General features: G+C 38.1%; 1 protein-coding gene across 2 annotated transcripts; it reads left to right on the top strand.

The window, feature by feature from the left end:
* The first annotated feature begins 3,604 nt into the window (after window positions 1-3,604).
* On the top strand, window positions 3,605-19,636 carry smarcc2 (SWI/SNF related, matrix associated, actin dependent regulator of chromatin, subfamily c, member 2). 2 transcript variants are annotated; one of them, XM_059328497.1, is made up of 26 exons: window positions 3,605-3,724; window positions 5,259-5,378; window positions 5,469-5,554; window positions 5,704-5,779; window positions 6,278-6,370; window positions 6,496-6,565; window positions 6,660-6,729; window positions 6,870-6,945; window positions 9,086-9,330; window positions 9,449-9,573; window positions 9,725-9,778; window positions 10,627-10,664; window positions 10,759-10,889; window positions 11,069-11,140; window positions 12,600-12,713; window positions 12,818-12,971; window positions 13,070-13,186; window positions 13,275-13,337; window positions 13,440-13,698; window positions 13,827-13,988; window positions 14,839-14,900; window positions 14,994-15,114; window positions 15,255-15,418; window positions 15,519-15,653; window positions 15,740-16,112; window positions 18,286-19,636. In XM_059328497.1, exons 1-26 carry the CDS (start codon window positions 3,614-3,616, stop codon window positions 18,348-18,350), a joined length of 3,156 nt encoding a protein of 1,051 aa, XP_059184480.1. In that variant the 5' UTR covers window positions 3,605-3,613; the 3' UTR covers window positions 18,351-19,636. The 2 variants fall into 2 exon arrangements, with proteins under 2 accessions (XP_059184480.1, XP_059184479.1); XM_059328496.1 differs by having other exon boundaries at window positions 5,698-5,779.
* Window positions 19,637-19,833: the final 197 nt, after the last annotated feature.

The following is a 19,833-nucleotide window of genomic DNA, read 5'->3' as shown; positions in this document are numbered from 1 at the left end:
AAAAAGATATAGTTATATAATACAAATAAACCATCATAACATTTTTTCAAGTTTATTTACCTTTGACTTCTTGACAAGTTTGCGATATATATATGTTTGAAATTTTAGTGATCCATCAGCGAGTGGGGCAGAATCTCTGTGTCATGGTGACATAATTATCAACAAACACAACAAATAAACTAAGACAATCATCTACGATACATCACGATATCTGTGTATCTTCTGAAAAATATGAAAAGTTTAATGCTTTTGTCCACTGTGATGTGGTGTTAGTTTCACAGAATTTGACAACTGAGATGAAACAATGAACAACAAAGTGCAATGAGTCGTAGCTTTGTTGCTCTCTCTCTCTCTCTCTCTCTCTCTCTCTCTCTCTCTCTCTCTCTCTCTCACACACACACACACACACACACACACACACCCACAAACTTGATTTACAAACTTTGATTTTTTAAATAATTTTTTTACTAAATATAATATGTGCACTAATAGCCATTTAATTGGAACCTGGTCATTTGAAATGAGGTTTAATGATAGGGGTCCTATTATTTCATTTCCTGCCTCATTCAAGTGTCTCATCAGCACAGTGACTCAGGTCCTGCAGCAGGAATTAATTCAATGCCAATTAAAATAAATCATATTACATTACTTCTTTTTTTCAACATTTAAAAGTAAGTGCCTAATATTACAGTTCTAAGATTTGCAGTCTATTTAAGGCAGTGGTAATTAATCAAGCACTTCACCAATCACTCTCACCAAGCAAAGCATAAAGTGACAGACTGAAATGCGCGGAGATCTTCATGCTTCACACTCGAAATAGTCAGAGGACTATATTCATTTGTCACTTACAGTATGCACTTGTAAAGCTCTGCGGTGCGTCAAAATACCTGTTGATTGTGAAAATTGATTAACTTTTCAAGTGTGGACACAGTGAGATCTGACAAGCTGTTGAAAGATGTGTGTGGATATTGTGCACTACATGCTTTTATATCTTTGTTTTATGAGATCTAAAAATAATAATATTAATAAAAAACTGTCACTGTAAACTCACCAGGACTTTATGCAGGTTGTAGTGATATTGGGAGTAACAAAAAAAGTTATAATCAACACATCCCTGCAGTATACACTATAGTGTTTGTTTGGCCATCCAGTCTGAATTTACCTCGTCAAAAACCAGCGCTTTGTCCCGGTCCTCGGCATCAGATACTGCCACACAAGGCAGCCTTTAATATCTGTATTAGATGCACCGGCACTGTCCTTTTTTTCTATCCTTAATCGAGTTGTTTTGCTGCCTTGGAAGTTTTTTTTTGCAAAGCCACAATGCATGTTACAAGTGGAAACTGACAGGCCGGCCCTGACACTTGCACAACTGACACTAGTGGGTTCATTGTGCGTCCATATCTGACGACGAAAGGTGTCAGTATCTATGGAAGAGGATTAGGGCCAAGTAGGGGTGGAAAAAAAAAGAATTATGCACAAAGTCGTAATGTTGAGAATAAAGTCAGCTTTTTGAGTTCAGTAGACTGCAAGCTACAACCTGATTTTCCTCAATAAGTCTAATATATGTCTAACAAATTCACATAAATTACATAAAAACAGATTTTCCCAAAACAATAGTTGTAGTAACCCTCTACCAAGAATATCTAATTTATGTGTGGGTGGATTTTAGTACTACTACACCCTTAAATATTGTGGTTATTGCTCATTTTACGACATTGATAAAAATAAGTGTTTTCTGTTAATCCTCTTCTGTAAGTATAATTAGTTGGGAGTGAATAAGTGCACATGGAGCAGGAATGAAGACTGTGGACAAAACTCCCCTCACCCAGTCCCTCACTCACAAAAACACCAAATACCAAGACAACAGCTGAGTAAAGGTCTGATTTATTTATACAATTTTTGTTCACATCGCTCATTTGATTTTTAATTTGGACATGAAAGAACAAGAAATAATAAAATAAACAAATAGAATAATATTCCCTGTTTTATTTGTGTGGAAAAACTATAACTTGATAAAAGTTAATAATCTCAACCACGAGCTTAAGCTGCTTGGAATACATTCAGTTCTTGCTCCTCTGTTTAAAACATTCAATACCCTCTCTAGCCCTCACTGCTCCTCATTTGCACTTTACTTGAACATTTCCATTGTTTAAGGCTACTCCACTATCTGACAGCTATAGTTGAAAGGTACATTTCAATATATTTTTTAAAAATATATACATAAAACACATAATCACCTTTCCTATATCTTCGAAAGAAAGGTTTAAACACACCTTTACTCCGGCCTTTATTAAGTGTGTGTTTATTTCAACCTGCACATTTGCTGTTATTTCCTATAATTCTCATTATGATGATGATTATAATTAGTAGTATTATTGTGTTATATTATGTTAATTCACTTTTATCTGTCTATCTACAGTACTGTGCAAACATCTAAGGCAGGTGTGGAAAAAATGCTATAAATATGAATGCTTTCAAAAATAGAAGTGTTAATAGTTGTTTTTTTTTAAATAAATTAACAAAATGCAGAGTGAGTGAACAGAAGAAATATCTAAATCAAATCAATATTTGGTGTGATCACCCTTTGCCTTCAAACCAGCATCAGTTCTTCCAGGCATCCACACCTGCCTAAGACTTTTACACAGTACTGTGTCTATCTATCTTATAAATTGTTTATAAGTATGTATTTACTTGTAAGTAAAAAAAAGTGTTTTTACAATGTTTGTTTATTTTGCTTTCTAGTGAATAATGAATGAATGCCACTACTTATCTACTATAAAGTGTTTTAACCCTCTGGAGTCTCCAAAAGCGCCAAAGCATGACTTCTTCATGACATCCAGACTAGAAAACAAAGCAGCGTGGGGCCCTACTGTAAATTTACCTCTAAAGTTCTGGCTGTAAACTCCATGAGGCCAGTTTCAGTTTGATGATGATATACCAAGTAAAACTGGAGACAAGGTCAAATATATTTCTGTATAAAATTGTAGAACTGGATGTAACCCCCTTATATGTTATATTTGAAACCTTTGTTCACATTTGCAGCATTTAAAATTCTTTATTGAGCATGATAGTGTTTTGAAAGTTTAAAAAAAGATTCAAAATAGCATTTTATGTTGGACTAAAGGACTAAAAAAAGACACAAAATTACCAAAGAAAGACACAAAATGACTAAAAAAAGAAATAAAAAGACACAAAATGACTAAAAAAGACACAGAATTACTAAAAAAGACACAAAATGACACAAAATGACTCAAAAAAAGACACAAAATGACTAAAAAAAACCACAAATTGACCAAAAAAGACACAAAATGAGACAACAGAATGACCAAAAAAACCCCACAGAAGACACAAAATGACAAAAAAAAAGACACAAAATAACTAGAAAACACATAACAGACACAAAATGACCAAAAAAGACACAAATGACTTACAAAGACACGAAAAGACTGGACAATGGACAAAATAGCCCAAGACTCCATTGAGTTAAGAATCATTCCCTACAGGAGCGCGCCACCTGCTGGCCGTGGTCTGTTATTACAGCTGCCTACAGGTGCAGTACCATACTTTGACCGCTGGGCGGCGGGCGACGTCGACTAGTTGTCTGCAGTCAAAGATGGCGGTGCGGAAGAAAGACGGCGGCCCGAATGTAAAATATTTCGAAGCGTCTGATACCGTTTCTCAGTTTGATAATGTCCGCGTCTGGCTGGGAAAGAATTACAAAAAGGTACTGAGCGCATGTTTTGTATCCATACACAGTAAGCGGACATTTTTCCGCCTGAAATGTGGACACTTACCTATTGGGCAGAGGCAGTGACAAAGAGAGGAGGGAGGGTGCTGCTGAACGTCCAGCTGTTTGATTCACTCGAGCCGGGATACAAAAGGATGCTGAGCCGACAGCTGCGACACATGCAGCCGAGAATGGCGGCATCCCTCTGCGTTATTGTAGCGAAACCGATGCAGAAGCAGCACACAATCAGTCGGCGAGAATTACATTTAGCAAAAAGGAGGGTGACTTTGGCCGGCCAGCTAGCTAGCTAGTTAGCTAATCGGCTAACGGTAATGCAGCTCAGATCCAGATGTTGGCTCTGTGGCTGACTGGAGCCGTGGCCCGTCTGGGATAACACGGAGCCGCTCTTCACACACATTCATTCAACAAACAACCGCAGTGTTACTTTAAAAACAATAATCATGATGAAAATAACAGTATTTAACATTTAACCGTTTATCATCCATTTTATTTTGGGGGGATTTTTTGCCTATATGGCATACCCAAATGGAAAAACCAGGAGAACTGTTACACCAAAACGCATGTATGAGGCGTCTTTTAAAAGGTACACTGAAAAAATGAGTGAGTGACATTTACTTAAAAAAGGCTAGTTTATCCACACAGGAAGTGTTTGTAATCTTTACTCAGGCTATTTCTAAGTAATAAAACCACTTTTTTAAAAATGAAAATACACAAGTAAATGATTCACCGATGTCACTCAATTACATTTTACTTGGAAATATCAACTAATTAAGCCAATGAACTAATTTAGTGAATATTACTTGGAACAAATGATTCAATTTACATACAAAACTGAGGACACATAATAACAAACAATCACTAAGTAATGCACTACATGAAAAACTGCTATTTTAAAGTAAAAGCACTGAATCAGTATTTCTTTGTAGAATTTATATAGATGATTGAAATAATAATTACAGGGCCAGTTTTTCAGTGTAACATCTTCTTGTTTCTGAAAATGCTATTAAATATTTAGCATGTGGCTTAAACACAATCTAAACTACACCGGTTCATAAATGTTTAAATAAAAAAGTTTTTTTTTTGGTCCTTGTCTATAATAAGTAAAATTTGAATAAAATAACTAAGATATTCTTGATGCATTTCTCTACATACTTTCTACACTTTGTTAACCACCCCTGTATAAAATACTGGCCCTAACCTTATGGTAGATCAGGAGTTTTTAATTTATGGTGTCACTGTTGTCCCTGAACGTCTACAAAACTATAAAATGTGTATACAACAAAGACATACAATATATATATATATATATATATATGTATATATATATATATATATATATATATATATACAGCTCGTGCTGATGTTTTTTGAAGATGTTAAAAACTATTTTAGATATAACAAAGCATCATGTTTAAATTAACATCTTGAATAATACACATAGTATCCAGTACAGTAGTTTTCTTGTGTGTGTCTCTGCTCTGACTGCGTCTCCGTGTTGTCGTCCTCTCAGTACATCCAAGCCGAGCCCCCCACCAACAAGTCTCTGTCCAGCCTGGTGGTCCAGCTGCTCCAGTTCCAGGAGGAGGTGTTCGGCCGGCATGTCAGCAACCCTCCGCTCACCAAGCTGCCAGTAAGTCTTCTTTATTCTGTCATTCACACACGTACACTACATGTAACAGCAGTAGATGGCGTTCCTGACGGTTTTGTGTGGTGTCTGCAGATGAAGTGTTTTCTGGACTTCAAGTCAGGAGGGGCTCTGTGCCACATCCTGGCTGCTGCCTACAAGTTCAAGAGTGACCAAGGATGGTAAGACTTTCTTTCCAGCTGGTATGCATTTTTTTTGCTGAAGAGACATAAACATAAAATAAATTATGTTTTCTTATCAGCACTCTTTTGTATTTTGGTTTTGTTGCCGTTTCGTGTGTAACTCCAGTCTAATTTCCTGGTAGGCGCAGGTTTGACTTCCAGAATCCGTCGAGGATGGACCGAAATGTGGAGATGTTCATGACGATTGAGAAGTCTTTAGTGCAGGTGAGTTTGTCTCAAAGCTTTTCTTTTATGTTTCTCAGAAACACACATTGCCTGGACAGCCAAAATGCAGTTTTAAATGTTTTCAGTTTACATTTTTGAAGGTAATAGTAGTGTTTATGTTTTAAATCGTGTATTAAAGAAATCTTTTTTGACTCACAATATGCTGGGTTGCAATTGTTGCTTTTAAGAGATTAGCTTTGAGCTCCAGCAGGTTGCATATCTTTAATAAAAATTACATCATATTTGTGAATCAGCCTGCCTGAGCTTTAAAAAATACCAGACACCCAGCCATGTGACTTAATCAGTAATCCTGCTTTATCAGTGGTGCAGGTACACTACAAGATCATCCAGATCATCCCCTTATCTGAGGAGCTCAACAACACAGACATTATATATATATTATATGATATTAATTACATATATTTCCACAGTTTTCCTGCCTTTTGGAATTGATCAATGTCACTCATTCACATGTCTGCTCGCATTTCTTCATTTCAGAATAACTGCCTGAGTCGACCTGTCATCTACCTGAGCTCTGACATCGAGCCAAAACTTCTCGGGAAACTGAAAGACATCATCAAAAGGCATCAGGTTGGTTTTTTTTTCTTTTGTTAAAAATCCTCAGTATTACAGACTGAAAACATGCTCACAACAAACAGCTTTGTCTGATTAAAAATGTGAGTTTATCTCAAATTTCCAAGTGAATTTCTCCGCAGGGCTCAGTGACTGAGGACAAGGCCTCCAGCTCCCATGTTGTCGTCCCTATTCCCAGCAGCCTGGAGGAAGGTGAGACTTCACAGTGTGTTGTTTCTTTTCATCGTGAATCCTCCTGTGCTGTCTCACTTTGTGTTGATATACTTTTGCTCTTTTTTTGTTCCAGAGGAGTGGGTGCGTCCTGTGATGAAGAGAGATAAACAAGTGCTGCTCCACTGGGGCTATTTCCCTGACAGGTAGAGTGGATCTGATAACTTTGCTCTTAACGCTACAAGCTTAAGTTACACCTTGGTTTGACCTGAGATCTTCCTACAAGCCCAAACCTGTTATCTTTCCCCCTGCCTTGACCTTTGATCTCGCTCCTCTCCCCGTTTAGTTATGATACCTGGATCCCAGCCAGTGAGATTGAGGCCGCTGTGGAGGATCCTCCCAGCCCAGAAAAGCCCAGGAAGGTATTTGATTTTTATAGAAACGTTTTTATTATTATTCCTAACCTTTAAAAGCTATGTTCATTATTATTTAGCATTTTTAACAAATTCCCTTATAAATATCCGTGGACACACCCTCTAAGTTTAACTAAACAAATTTTACTCTGTTCAACTACATCATATATATACATGATACATGATATCTGCACTTTATTGAGCCTAAAGGACAGTTGCAAATATACTGTTTTATTAATGGGTGCATTGTAACATCAGATAGAAAAAATATAGATGCTTGTCCATCCTTTTATGTGCACAATATTTGGAAAACATCTTAATGTTGGCTACAAGTATTGATTCTGTCATGATGGATGTTCATTTTATGTGATCAGACTTTTAAATATAAATGCACATAATGGAGCTGTTTCACTTCAAGTATAAGCAGTAAAAAACAAAATTAAAACACTGAAAGCACAAGTTTTTAAAAGCAAACACATACACAAGGGTGAGCGGAGCGGAAATGAGTGTTAATTTAATCTAAAATTTTGAGAAAATCATAAAAGATAAAAACAGAGAGCTGCTAGTTACAAGCTGTACAATGTCTTAAAAAGATGCATTTTGAGTAGTTGTTTATAACTACTGAGAACCCTTCAGGGGACTGAGCACACAAAGCTGTTAGCTGTTTGGCAACAGTACTCTTCTCTTATTTTTTTCTCTCTGTGCATTACTACAAGAATGAAGTGCTGTGGAGAATTGGCACTCAGAGCAACAGAGCCTACTCTGTAAGGCACTTGGCTGAACTATATATTCAAAGCAGTGTCAGAAGCTCTTATTGTGCATTCAAAGCATTTCTCGCTCAAGGCGTTCAGCGTTCACCAGGACATGATAGTAAGAGCAGCGAGGCATTCAATTGTTTGGAGCTGTATTCACACAAAAAACAGCACTCTGGTTGATGCAACTATCAAGAAGTGTCTGTTTACTCACCGAGGAAATCTCTCTCAGACCAAAACTTCCATGTGACGAATTAACTGTCTTCATTCAGTTACTGTTGCTTAAGTTTGCTCACATCTTGCATTTAAGTCTCTTTAGAATTGTTTTTATGTAAACATAAATCCTAAAAATTTTCCACCGAACACTTACAGATTTATTTTCTTTTTATATCATGCCGTTATTGCCGAAATACATTCGCTTTTCAGCCACAAAAACAACATAGGATCCAGAAATCCCCCCACTAACATTATTTCTGTTGTGGGTCAATTTAAAGGATAAGTGTTTGATCTAATTTCTTGACGAGGTGTTTGAATCTAGGGATATGAGCAATAAATGAACTAGATTAAATGTTGCTACCCTTCGGTAGTTTGTACCAGACAAAGTTGGTTAAGCTTATTAATCAAATTAATATTATTGTATTTATGTACACATTCAAAAGACAAATTCACATAATTTGTTGTTAATGTTGCTTTAAAAAAGAGCTTCCGTAGGGTACAAATATTAATTAGCAGGCACATTTCCTAAAGTTTTATTTTCCTAAAGAATATTGTTTTTTGTTTTTTTTAAGTTTTTAGTTTCTAAAAGTTATATTAAGGGATATATCATGTTTACAGGATAGTGTGAAACGTTCATAGTTCCACACATTTAAGTTGCATTTAAAATAACATTTGATAACTGAAAAATGGAATTTATGATTTCAAATGGTCCTCATAATAAACAACGAAATTCAGACAGTGTTTAACCTTATAGAATAACTTTTCTGGTTCGACTAGTTTACACTTCTCATTGAATTTCAGGGAAATTAAAGTAATGGAAAAAATTATTAGATCACCATAAGAATTTAATTTAAGAGCTGATATCTAGCCATTTTCCATGGTTTTCTTGATAATAACCAAAATCACTATCAATTTTATTGTTATTATTTGTCCAAACAAATGTACCTATAGTTCTACCAGGCATTAAAATGAACGAGAAATTGAAGTAAACAAGGGTGGTCTAATCATTTTTTCCATGACTGTAGTCTTGAGAAACATCCCTGCTTGACTTCATGTGTACAAAATGTGCAGAAAGTGCAGCACTGCCTGGAATAAGTTGGGGTTTCACTCAGGCAGCCGACATGCTCACTAAAAATATTTCAAGTTTTGGTCACCATTCTCTGTTTGGTCTCTGTTCGCAGGTCCACGCCAAGTGGATTTTAGACCTCGACCAGTATAACGAGTGGATGAATGAGGAGGACTATGAAGTGGGCGAGGGCTGCCCTAAGAGGAAGAGGATCTCAGCCAAGACCCTGACGGACGAGGTGACCACGCCTGACGAGCGGAGGGACAAGAAGCCCGGCAGCGCCAAGAAGAGGAAGAGGTCGCCGTCGCCCTCCCCCACCCCTCCTCCCCAGGAGAGCAAGAAGAAGAATACCAAAAAAGGGTCGGTTCCGAACGTGTCTCGATGAAGTGACTCATCAGCTGTTACAGAGTGATGTGTACAGAACATGTTTCAGGATTGTAAAATAATGTCTTTTGTGTGTGTGTGTGTGTGTGGACAGGCCAACGACCCCGTACACCAAGTCCAAACGGGGCCAAAGGGAGGAAGAACAGGAGGATCTTAGTAAAGACTTGGATGAAGCGTCACCTATCCCAGCATCTGAAGATGGAAACACACCTAAGACAAGTACACATATGTTTCAAATAATACATAAAAAGAACCAAATATGACCTTTAAATAAACCATTAGAATGAACCTTAGATATCACCTTCAAGACTCTAAAGTAGTAGTTGTCTTTGACTGGCTGACATTATACGTTCTTCTTCTTTTTTTGCAGATAACGCCAAGAAAGACTCTGATTCAACTCCAGTCAAGGGGGGAACGGATATGGGTGAGCAGAAAGTTCTGTATGCCCTCTGTCTATGCAGTGCTAATGCATGTAGAACTTTGAAAAAAGGAGCAACACACTGTCTGTTATTTATGATATCAGGTTATAAGACATCACTGTATTACCTAGGCCTGTCACGATAATTATTATATCGACTTATCGTTCAATATATAAAAATGGACACGATAGTCTTTTTCTGGACTCAATATATTATACGTTTACAGTAATGCTGCAAATGTTTGACAGGTAGTACTAATTGCAGCAAAAAAAAACCTATATTCTCAAGCAGCCATTCCAGTTGTTTATATGTTTTTTTAATAATAAAATAATATAATACATAATTTTTATCTCAGTGCATTTTTTTATTAACTGAAAGCATTTTATTTGTTTAGGTTGTAGTTTATTTATTAATGCGTTTTTTTTTTTTTAATCTATCTAGGATATTTTAATATTTCTTTTCCACATTTCAATTCCAATGTTTAATATTCTCGAGATTTAAAAATTAATTGCTGTGGCTAAGGATGTACTTATGATGCTCTAATATTGTTATAAAACTAAAACTAGATCGATACAACAATACTATCGTTTATTGTGATAGTTTCTGGGAAAATATATTGTCCCAAAAAATATGTTATCACGACAGGCCTAGTATTACCTTATTATATATAAATCAGTTTTTTCCATATTAGAGCATTGTTATCTTCCCTAACATGAAGTAATATTGTGCATTTTAAACTGTTTATAAGTCCTTTATTGATTTTGAGTGACAGTTAATTTAGCATTCAGTGAAACTTATGTCTCTCTTCTCGTCCTTTTTATGTTCACTTCCCATTTCTTTGTGATTTAAACAGACGAGCAGGAGGATGAGTCCATGGAAACAACAGGAAAGGTATGGCAGTTTGTTAAAAGTGCAAGAAATGTGTGGACAGTGAGGACAGTAAACACATATATCATCGTGAGGGTGTGTGCTCATGTTCAAACAGGAGGAGGAGGAAGGCTCTCCGAGCGTGAAGGGGGAACCGGTGAAAGGCTCGGACCTTCACGAGGACAATGTGACTGAGCAGACTCATCACATTATCATACCGAGCTATGCTGCCTGGTTCGACTACAACAGGTAAGAAAACAAGTTGTTTTCAGAGGTGTCAGGGATGTATTTATAAGACACAGTCATTTGAAAAATAGTCTCAGCAATCGAGAGCACGTGACAAGAGACGTGACTCGAAAAAGTTAAAATGTGTCATTCTGATCTATTGAAGCTGTGATTCCTTATAATGTCGGTTTATTTTCCCACAGTGTTCACGCCATTGAGCGCAGAGCCCTGCCAGAGTTTTTCAATGGGAAGAACAAATCTAAAACCCCGGAGATGTGAGTATTTGATCTGTACACATACAATATCATGTGTTTTAATACAGGTAGGAGAGAAAATGATATATCACAATATTTTGATCAAAAACATCAATACTGATAGTTGCGATGACATTATAGGGTTGACTATTGGTGTCTTCACAAATTATTTACACAACAAGATTTTAGATAAATAATCATCAATAATGAGGATATAATGACCTGGTGGGTAAAGACAAAATTGAAACAGTTGAATAAGTTCATAAAAATTACATCCCTTCACTGTAATGCACCCTTTAAAACCAGGAAAAAACAACTCTTATGCTATGTTACAATAATATGATACCTAGTGTCATATGATGATATTGATATAATCTTTTTATTGCCCAGCCCCAACAGGTAGTTAACTGAAGTGTTAGTGTAGAGTAAATAATGTGGTGAGAGTTAAGCTAGTATCTCTTTATGAGGGTCTCTAGAGGGACTATGTAGCTATTTGTATGACAAAGTGTGATTAAATAATGTAACCCTGAGTGATCTATATGATGTTATATGTATAATCAATATGCTGCAGAGATTTAACTGAAAGGTGGAGAAGTACTGGAAGAGAGGAGAAGTAGAATAAGGCCTAGATAAGAATGTTAAGTTTGTGCCAGAAAAACACCTGTGATCTTTCGCCAGAGATGTTGTTTTAAGTGTTGGTCCTGGAGAAGCTGGTGGGAGCGGGGTTGCCCAGCTGGGCAAGAAGCAGCATTTACAAGGGCTAAATACAGTAGCATACTCTGAGTGAGAAATGAAAAATAGAAAAGGCTCTGTATATGACAAACAGAGATGAGTGAGAGATAAGAACATAGAAAGACTCTGTGGGAACTAACGGATCATTTTAAATCATAGTAAATAAAGCATAGAAAGGCCCTATGAGAACCAATGCGGGATTTTAAATCATGGTAATATTTTCAACCCCTAAACATATTGATGTCTCTCTGCCAGGGAATGAGGTAATGCCACCTGCACCTAGGGGGGGCGGATTTGGAGCAGCCCCTAGGAGGAGAAATCTAAAGAATTAACAAATTTTATTGGAGGAAAGGTCATAATAAATATTAATGATGGGATGGACAGATGTGTGTGATTTCTCTATAATAACTCATGTAAGTGTCATTCGAGTTAGAGAGCTTATGGACTGCACCTTGTGTGTATTATATTTGTTCTCTCCACTTTTTATCGATAATAAAGTGTGTCACAAGATCTTGGACTCCTGCTTGAAGATTTTTGAGACTTGTTAGAGAGTTTTTTTGGAGCTGTTTTCCAACGGGGCTTTTGATTAATTGTTAAAGATAAGAGAAGTAATTTTTTCCAATTGGACTCCTTTAAAAACTAATTTATGAGCTATTTGACCTACAACTTGGACCAATAAATTACACGACATTAGTCTGATCACACATAGTACGAAAGTGAATTGAAGCATTTCACCTCCTTCTTTCAGTTACCTGGCGTACAGGAACTTCATGATTGACACCTACCGACTGAACCCTCAGGAGTACCTGACCTCCACCGCCTGCCGCAGGAACCTGGCAGGAGACGTGTGTGCCATCATGAGGTCGGTGCAGTGTGAATATTTCTATTGTCTGTATCTGCACAGTAACACATTTTAGTCAAACTGCTGTCAGTGTGTTAAGCTCTGTTCTTCTTCTCCTGCTGCAGAGTCCACGCCTTCCTGGAGCAGTGGGGCCTCATCAACTACCAGGTGGACTCCGAGAGCCGACCCACACCTATGGGTCCCCCGCCCACCTCTCACTTCCACGTCCTGGCAGACACTCCGTCCAGTCTGGTGCCCCTGCAGCCTAAGACGTCCCAGGTCCCAAATACATTCACAAACATTCACACACAAATAGACACATGAACACACGCTCTTTGTTATTTTAAACACGTCTTTCTGTTGCTGTTTACCTGCAGACCCCTGCTACCCAGCAGATGATGTCCTTCCCAGAAAAAGTGAAGGAGAAACCAGCAGATCTGCAAAACTTTGGGCTGCGGACTGACATGTACAGCAAGAAGACTAGCTCTACAAAGGTACAATCTAAGAAGATCTATGATAGAATGATTCTTTTACTGTGCTGTAAAAATATATTAACAGAGTGGTGGTGATATTTGTGCACAGAGCAAGAGTGCAGCGAGCTCTATGAGGGAGTGGACAGAACAAGAAACACTACTACTACTTGAGGTACAAATCATGGTTTAAATCTACTGTGTGATGATGCAGATAATTCCTTTCCTAAATTTGATATAAAATTGCAGAGCTAAATGTAGTTTATACTTCCATCAGGGGTTGGAGATGTACAAGGACGACTGGAACAAGGTTTCAGAACATGTGGGCAGCCGTACGCAGGATGAGTGCATCCTTCACTTCCTGCGGCTGCCCATCGAAGACCCTTACTTGGAGGACAACAACTCGTCTCTGGGCCCACTGGCCTACCAGCCGGTACCTTTCAGCCAGGCAGGAAACCCAGTCATGAGCACAGTGGCTTTCCTCGCCTCCGTCGTCGACCCGCGTGTGGCTTCAGCTGCAGCGAAGTCTGCTCTGGGTGAGAAGGAACTTCTTTTGTTTAGATTTTATATTGAAATATAAATCTTCCTGATCATAATGAACAAGTTATCCCCAAATCTCAATTTTGCTTTACATTGTTAACCTCGATCCGTCTCGCTCTTTCAGAGGAGTTTTCTCGTATGAAGGAGGAGGTTCCTGCAGCGCTGGTTGAGGCTCATGTGCGGCGGGTGGAGGAGGCAGCGAGGGTCAGCGGCCGACAGGACCCGCTGTACGGCCTGGAGGGTAGCGGCATCGCAGGCACCGGCCTGGAGGAGGGAGAAAGACCTGGTAGGATGAACACACACACACACACACACACACACACACGCGCACACACACAGACAGACAGCAGTGGTGGAGAATAACTAAGTCACTTTATTCAAGTACTGGACTTAGGAACAAATTTGAGGTACTTGTACTTTACTCAAGTATTTACATTTTATGCAACTTTATACTTCTACTCCACTACATCTCAGAGACAAATATTTTACTTTTTACTTTACTACATGTCTGACAGCTTTAGTTACGTATCAGGTTACATTTTCCATCTCTTTCCAGTCCAGTGAAATCCAAGTGTTGATTTTGAATGTTTATGATGAACTGAAGGATGAATTGTTCCTTTATGTGTTGAGAAAATTCTCCTACTTCTTAAGCTAAACAAACTCTTTATAAACCCTCTTGAATTACTTGGAAAATGCATCATCATAAAGCTGAAAACAGCTGTTTTTCTGACACTTTTACGAAATTCGTGGTTCTCACATAGCAGGGAAGCTACAAACATATAATGATCTGACAGAATATGATGTATTGCACATAATATAGTACATAATGGAGTTAAAATGAGCACAACCTTCAACATATACAGCAGTGAAATGCAAGATACTCATTAATGCAGCAACAGAATCTAAAAACATCATAATTAATAGTAAGACACTGTTTTACTGCACAAAACATGGTACTTGATGCCTAAATTCTGCTGATGATACCTTTACTTAGTTTTGAATGCAGCTTTTTCTTGCAGTGGAGTATTTTCACAACTTGGATATTAGTACTTTTACTTCAGTAAAGTATCTAAATAATAATTCCACTACTGACATACAGAATGAAACGTTGCACTTGTGACCTGTCTTCTCTCTAGACGAAAGCAGTGATGAAAGCAAGAGTGAAAGCCAATCAGGCGAAGAGAAGAGGGAAACCAAGGTAGGATGCATGTTTGTTATAATATAATATTTATGATTTATGACTTCAGCTGAAGAGCCGCTGCAAAGCTGCCGTGTTTGTTTTCGCACACAGGACAACAAAGATGGAGCAACTGAGGAAGAGGAGAAGCAGGCGGAGAATGGGAAGAAGGAGGAAGAAAGAGGAAGAGAGCAAGAAGGAGAGAGGGAGCCGGACAAAACAGAGCCAGAGATGGGTACGAAAATGCATCTCAGTCTCATATATATATATATATATATATATATATATATATATATATATATATATATATATATATATACGAAGTACAGTGTTCCTGTAAAAGAAGAAAAAATAAAACTTTTTTCTTTCCCATAGGCGATGGGGAGAAAGAAAAGGATGGAAAAGAGGTCACAGAAGAAGGACAAAGAGAAGCAGAGAGTGAAGGAGAGAGGAAGGCGAAGGTGGAGCGTGATGTGGGAGAGGGGAACCTGGCCACAGCTGCTGCGTCCGCGCTCGCTGCTGCTGCTGTCAAAGCAAAGGTAAAGTTAACTGTCACAGGGCCTTAACTTGATCCGTCCTTCATCACTGTTTTTTCACATTTTCTCCTTAATCTGAGTTTCTCCTTCACTTTGTTCATAGCACCTGGCTGCAGTGGAAGAGAGGAAGATCAAGTCTCTTGTGGCTCTGCTGGTGGAGACCCAAATGAAGAAGCTGGAGATTAAACTGCGACACTTTGAAGAACTGGAAACCATCATGGACAGAGAGAGGGAGGCTGTGAGTGAGGGGTTCTGGGATACGCAGTATCTCAAGAGAGTAATTTCAGTGCAAAACCTTTAACTTTTTACTCTTTGTGTGTGCAGTTGGAGTACCAGCGTCAGCAGCTGCTGGCTGACCGTCAGTCCTTCCACATGGAGCAGTTGAAATACGCTGAGATGAGGGCACGCCAGCAGCACTTCCAGCAGATTCAGCACCAACAGCACAGCCAGGCCGGGGGCCCTCACGCCAACCAGGCCGCCGCAGCCCAGCCGCCCCAGGGCCCGACCGCAGGCCAGCAAGCTCCCAGCACACCAGCGCCGCAGCCGGCCCCCAGCCCCGCGCCTCAAGCCTCAGCCGCTGCCCCGGCCCCGGAGTCCCAACCGCCTCAGAGTGCTCACACCTCGCCCCCCTGCCCGCCAGGCGCCACCCCAGCTGCCCACTCCAGCTCCAGCTCCAGCACTACTCCTGTCCTCCATGGTGAGTTTAAAGTTAAAGTACAGTGTAGCAGCTTTAATAGGCATTAATGTTATAATAATGACAGAACTTTTTTTTAATGTCCTCTTCCTATTATAACTATTTAGAGGTGTATCTCAATAAATTACAATATCATAGAAAGTTTGTTTATGTCAGTAAATAAATTCAAAAAAGTTTATTAGGGAGTTTAAATGAGCGGAGTGGAGTCATTTCACAGTGTGGTATGAGTACTTTTACTGAAGTAAAGGATCTGAATACTTCTTCCACCACTGTCCTTTTTACTTCTTTATTTTTTTCTTATTATTTTTTAATTATTATAATTATTTTTTTTAATTTTCTTATTTTTATTTTTTATTTTTTTAAATTTTTTAAAATGTATTTTATTTTTTTATTTTTCTGCGCTTCTGCGCATGCGCGGCCCCGTGGCGCTTCTGCGCATGCGCGGGGTTTCAACGCTTCAGCGCATGCGCAGAAGCGTTGGAAAAAAATAATAAAAAAATAAAAAATAAAAAATATTTTTTTAAAATAAAATAAAAATAAAAAATAATAATGATAATTTAAAAAATTAAGAAGTAAAGAAGTCAGGACTTGAAGACCTCCGGCACGGTGCCGGAAATCATCATTTTTTTAATCATGTTTAAAAAAAAAATAAAAAAAAAACCTTAGTTAGTTAGATCTGGATATAACCGGGGAGGGCAGCATTACGGTGGATAGCCTATAGCCTGCCGGAGTAGAAGAAGGCGGCTCATCGGCGAGCGTGCTTTAGACCCACGTCATTACTATTTTTCAAGAAAGTGGCTGGAGACAAATCCAGCGACTCCTTCTTACTCTTTTTAACGACCCGCTAACGAGCCGGAGGCCGGCGTTACAGTTAGCTCTGTAGCAGTACAGTGTGTATGTGCTGCTGCTGCTGCAGAATGTGTCCACTTAGCGATCTGTTTGTTTACAACAAGCACCGGAAACTCTGTGAGCAGTTAGCGCGTACCGTTAATTCACGATCACTATGTTTATGATCAGCGGAGACACTGTGCATAATAATTAGCCATGCTGCTTTGTTTATGATCATTTGCTGTGCACAGTCAGCGACGGCGAAAACCATACGTCACCTCCAGAGTCTCTTAATCGCTCTGGGGGCTAACTTGTTGTGGAGACACGCAGAGTGAGCGGACATTTGAGAGGTTGTTGGAGGTAGGATGATGTGGATTCAAATTCAAATGCTTACATTAATGAAGACCTAAAATTCAGTGTCTCAAAAAAATGAAATATTACAAAAGACCAATTTTAAAAAGTATGTTTAATATGGAAATGTTGGCCTCTGAAAAGTATGTCCATCTATATGACTCAATACTTGGTTGGGGCTGTTTGACTTGAACTACTGGAAATTGACTTTTCCATGATATTCTAATTTATTGAGACGCACCTGTATTTATTTACACCATTAGTTGTTAACAGACAGATGCTACATGTTTAAAAAAGCAAATCTCCTTACTGCAGATATGTTTATATCAGGCTTCCCAGCTGAACTTTGAACTTGCTTTGTTGAGAGTTGTTGACATTTAAACAGTTTTGCAACTTCATGTTCAATTGCATGTTTAGGAAACAATATATCAAATATGAGCAAAATTAGGACTATAAGAAAATATTGAAAAATCCCAAGAGATGTAGAATACTCTCTTCTTCAAAATGTTCAAGGCACAGTGATATAAAAACAAGGAAAAGTGGAAAATCCCTAGAGAACCCCTCCCCTCAAAAATGTGTTTTTCTTATATTTGGATTATGAAACGGTTTATTTATTTTATGAAAATTCACAAATGAATGGATACACGGTCCCCCATAAAGTTGGAATAAAATGTTTTTTACCTCATTCCATGAAATCATTGTGACAATGTGACTTACTCTTGACAGATAAAGTGTATATCTTCTGAAAAGGATTGAGCCTGAAAACAAAATTATCCCAACTTTATTGGCAACTGTGTATTTGAGTATAATTTAAGTATATTGGAATGCCACATTTTCTCAATTTTTCAGTACATATACACAATTAACGGCTTTATTTGAATTAATTGTCTTTACTTGAGCTCTCAAAACAATGAGAACATTTTTAAAAATGTGTCAGAAAGTTCCTCAACATTTCTCTGCTCATTTTGCACATTTTCCTTTGTTTCTGCCCTCACAGAGCCCACCGCCCCTCTTCCCGGGGAGACGCTCCAACCCTCGGCTCCAGTCCCTCCTCCACAGTGAGAGAAAAACACATTGCTTGAGAATCCGAATGACTCTGACCACTTTGAATCCTGCCGGTATCATCCGAAATGAAGAAGTAAGAAGTCACAAATTGAAGGAATGGAACACAATTTACATGTTCAGCTCTTTTTTTTTCTTCTTTTTTTTTCCAACAAGGACAATTGATGCGAGAAAAAATGATTATGTCTAAATCAAACCAGCTCTACTTAGACTCTGCTGAAAAATAAGTCCCTTTTAAATTGAATCTGCCAATGAAGAAAATGTACTTTCAAACTGAAGCTCTTCATCCTGTGCGGCCGATTGGACGGCAACACGTCACTTCATAATTTTGAGATTGTTGTGAACTAAGAGGGTCTTACCAACATGCTGCCACTCAAGGAGAAGAAAAGACTCATCTCGTGTTTTCAGTGTTTTGGAAATTGTTGCATTTATTTTCTGCAACATTTTGTCACAACTTGTGAAGTCCTGTGCTTCAGAATCTCTCCAGAGTCCCCACCCCCTTTTACTGTAGGTACTAATTAAAATATATGTAAGAAAAAAATGCACTTTTACCATGTTTCCCAAGGTCCCATTGAAAGACTTGAAGCATCCAAGAAATTGAACTTTAGCACTTATATCGCCCTTTTGTTGTCTTAAATACTTTTTCATGCTGAAGGTTTTGGAAACTTGATTGGAAATGTTACTTTTTTCCTCTCTATTTTTATTTGTATTGCATGGAGAAGCGGTCACTCTACAGGGTCGGGCCTGAAGGTCACGTGTCGAGAACCAACTAAATGTCTGTAATGAATAAAAAACAAATCGGAAGCCAGTTGGAAATCAAGTTGGTTTGGATGCAGTTTGAGATAATGTACTGTAAACTGGATTTTCTGTTACAAACACACCTTTTGTTGCCCTGTAATGATAATGTTTAAAAGTACTGACAGCATGAGATCATCTTTAAAAGACGTCTCTTTAAATAAATCTTAATAATGTCCCTCATTTCAACAGCACTTAGAGGAAAACACGTCATGTTTTTCAAAGCGTGATGAATTCAAAGCATCCAGGTTGTAGTTTTTGCGAGGAATGTAGTTTTATTGAAAAGGAATGACTGAAAGTCTGGGGAATAATAATTCTATCAGCGACCGCATAAGTGTTTTATTCATAATTTGTGTTACTTGCTAAACCAAAATGTTTTTATAATCTTGTTTATCTCACATTTATTCAGTGAGTTTTATTGTGGTTGCTTTGGAAATTAAGAGCTTGTTTTTTGCTGGTGCATTTCAAGTTACACATGGAAGAAATGTGAATGCTGTCAAAAAAAACAAACAAGGGAGCTCGCACCTTAAACAGCTGACAATGGAGAATTGTGTCCTTAATATTTGCAACAATATCCTCACTTTTTATCCTATCAATTTTTATATTTTTTACTGTCTGTTTTTCCATCTTCTTTCTTTGATATGTCAACATTGTAACTGTATATTATTACCTTTGTAGCCTATATTTA

This window comes from Centropristis striata, chromosome 3, assembly GCF_030273125.1.
Source record: "Centropristis striata isolate RG_2023a ecotype Rhode Island chromosome 3, C.striata_1.0, whole genome shotgun sequence".
NCBI lineage: Eukaryota > Metazoa > Chordata > Actinopteri > Perciformes > Serranidae > Centropristis > Centropristis striata.
The sequence above is the reverse complement of the archived record's forward strand: the minus strand, read 5'-3'. Positions and strand labels throughout refer to the sequence as shown.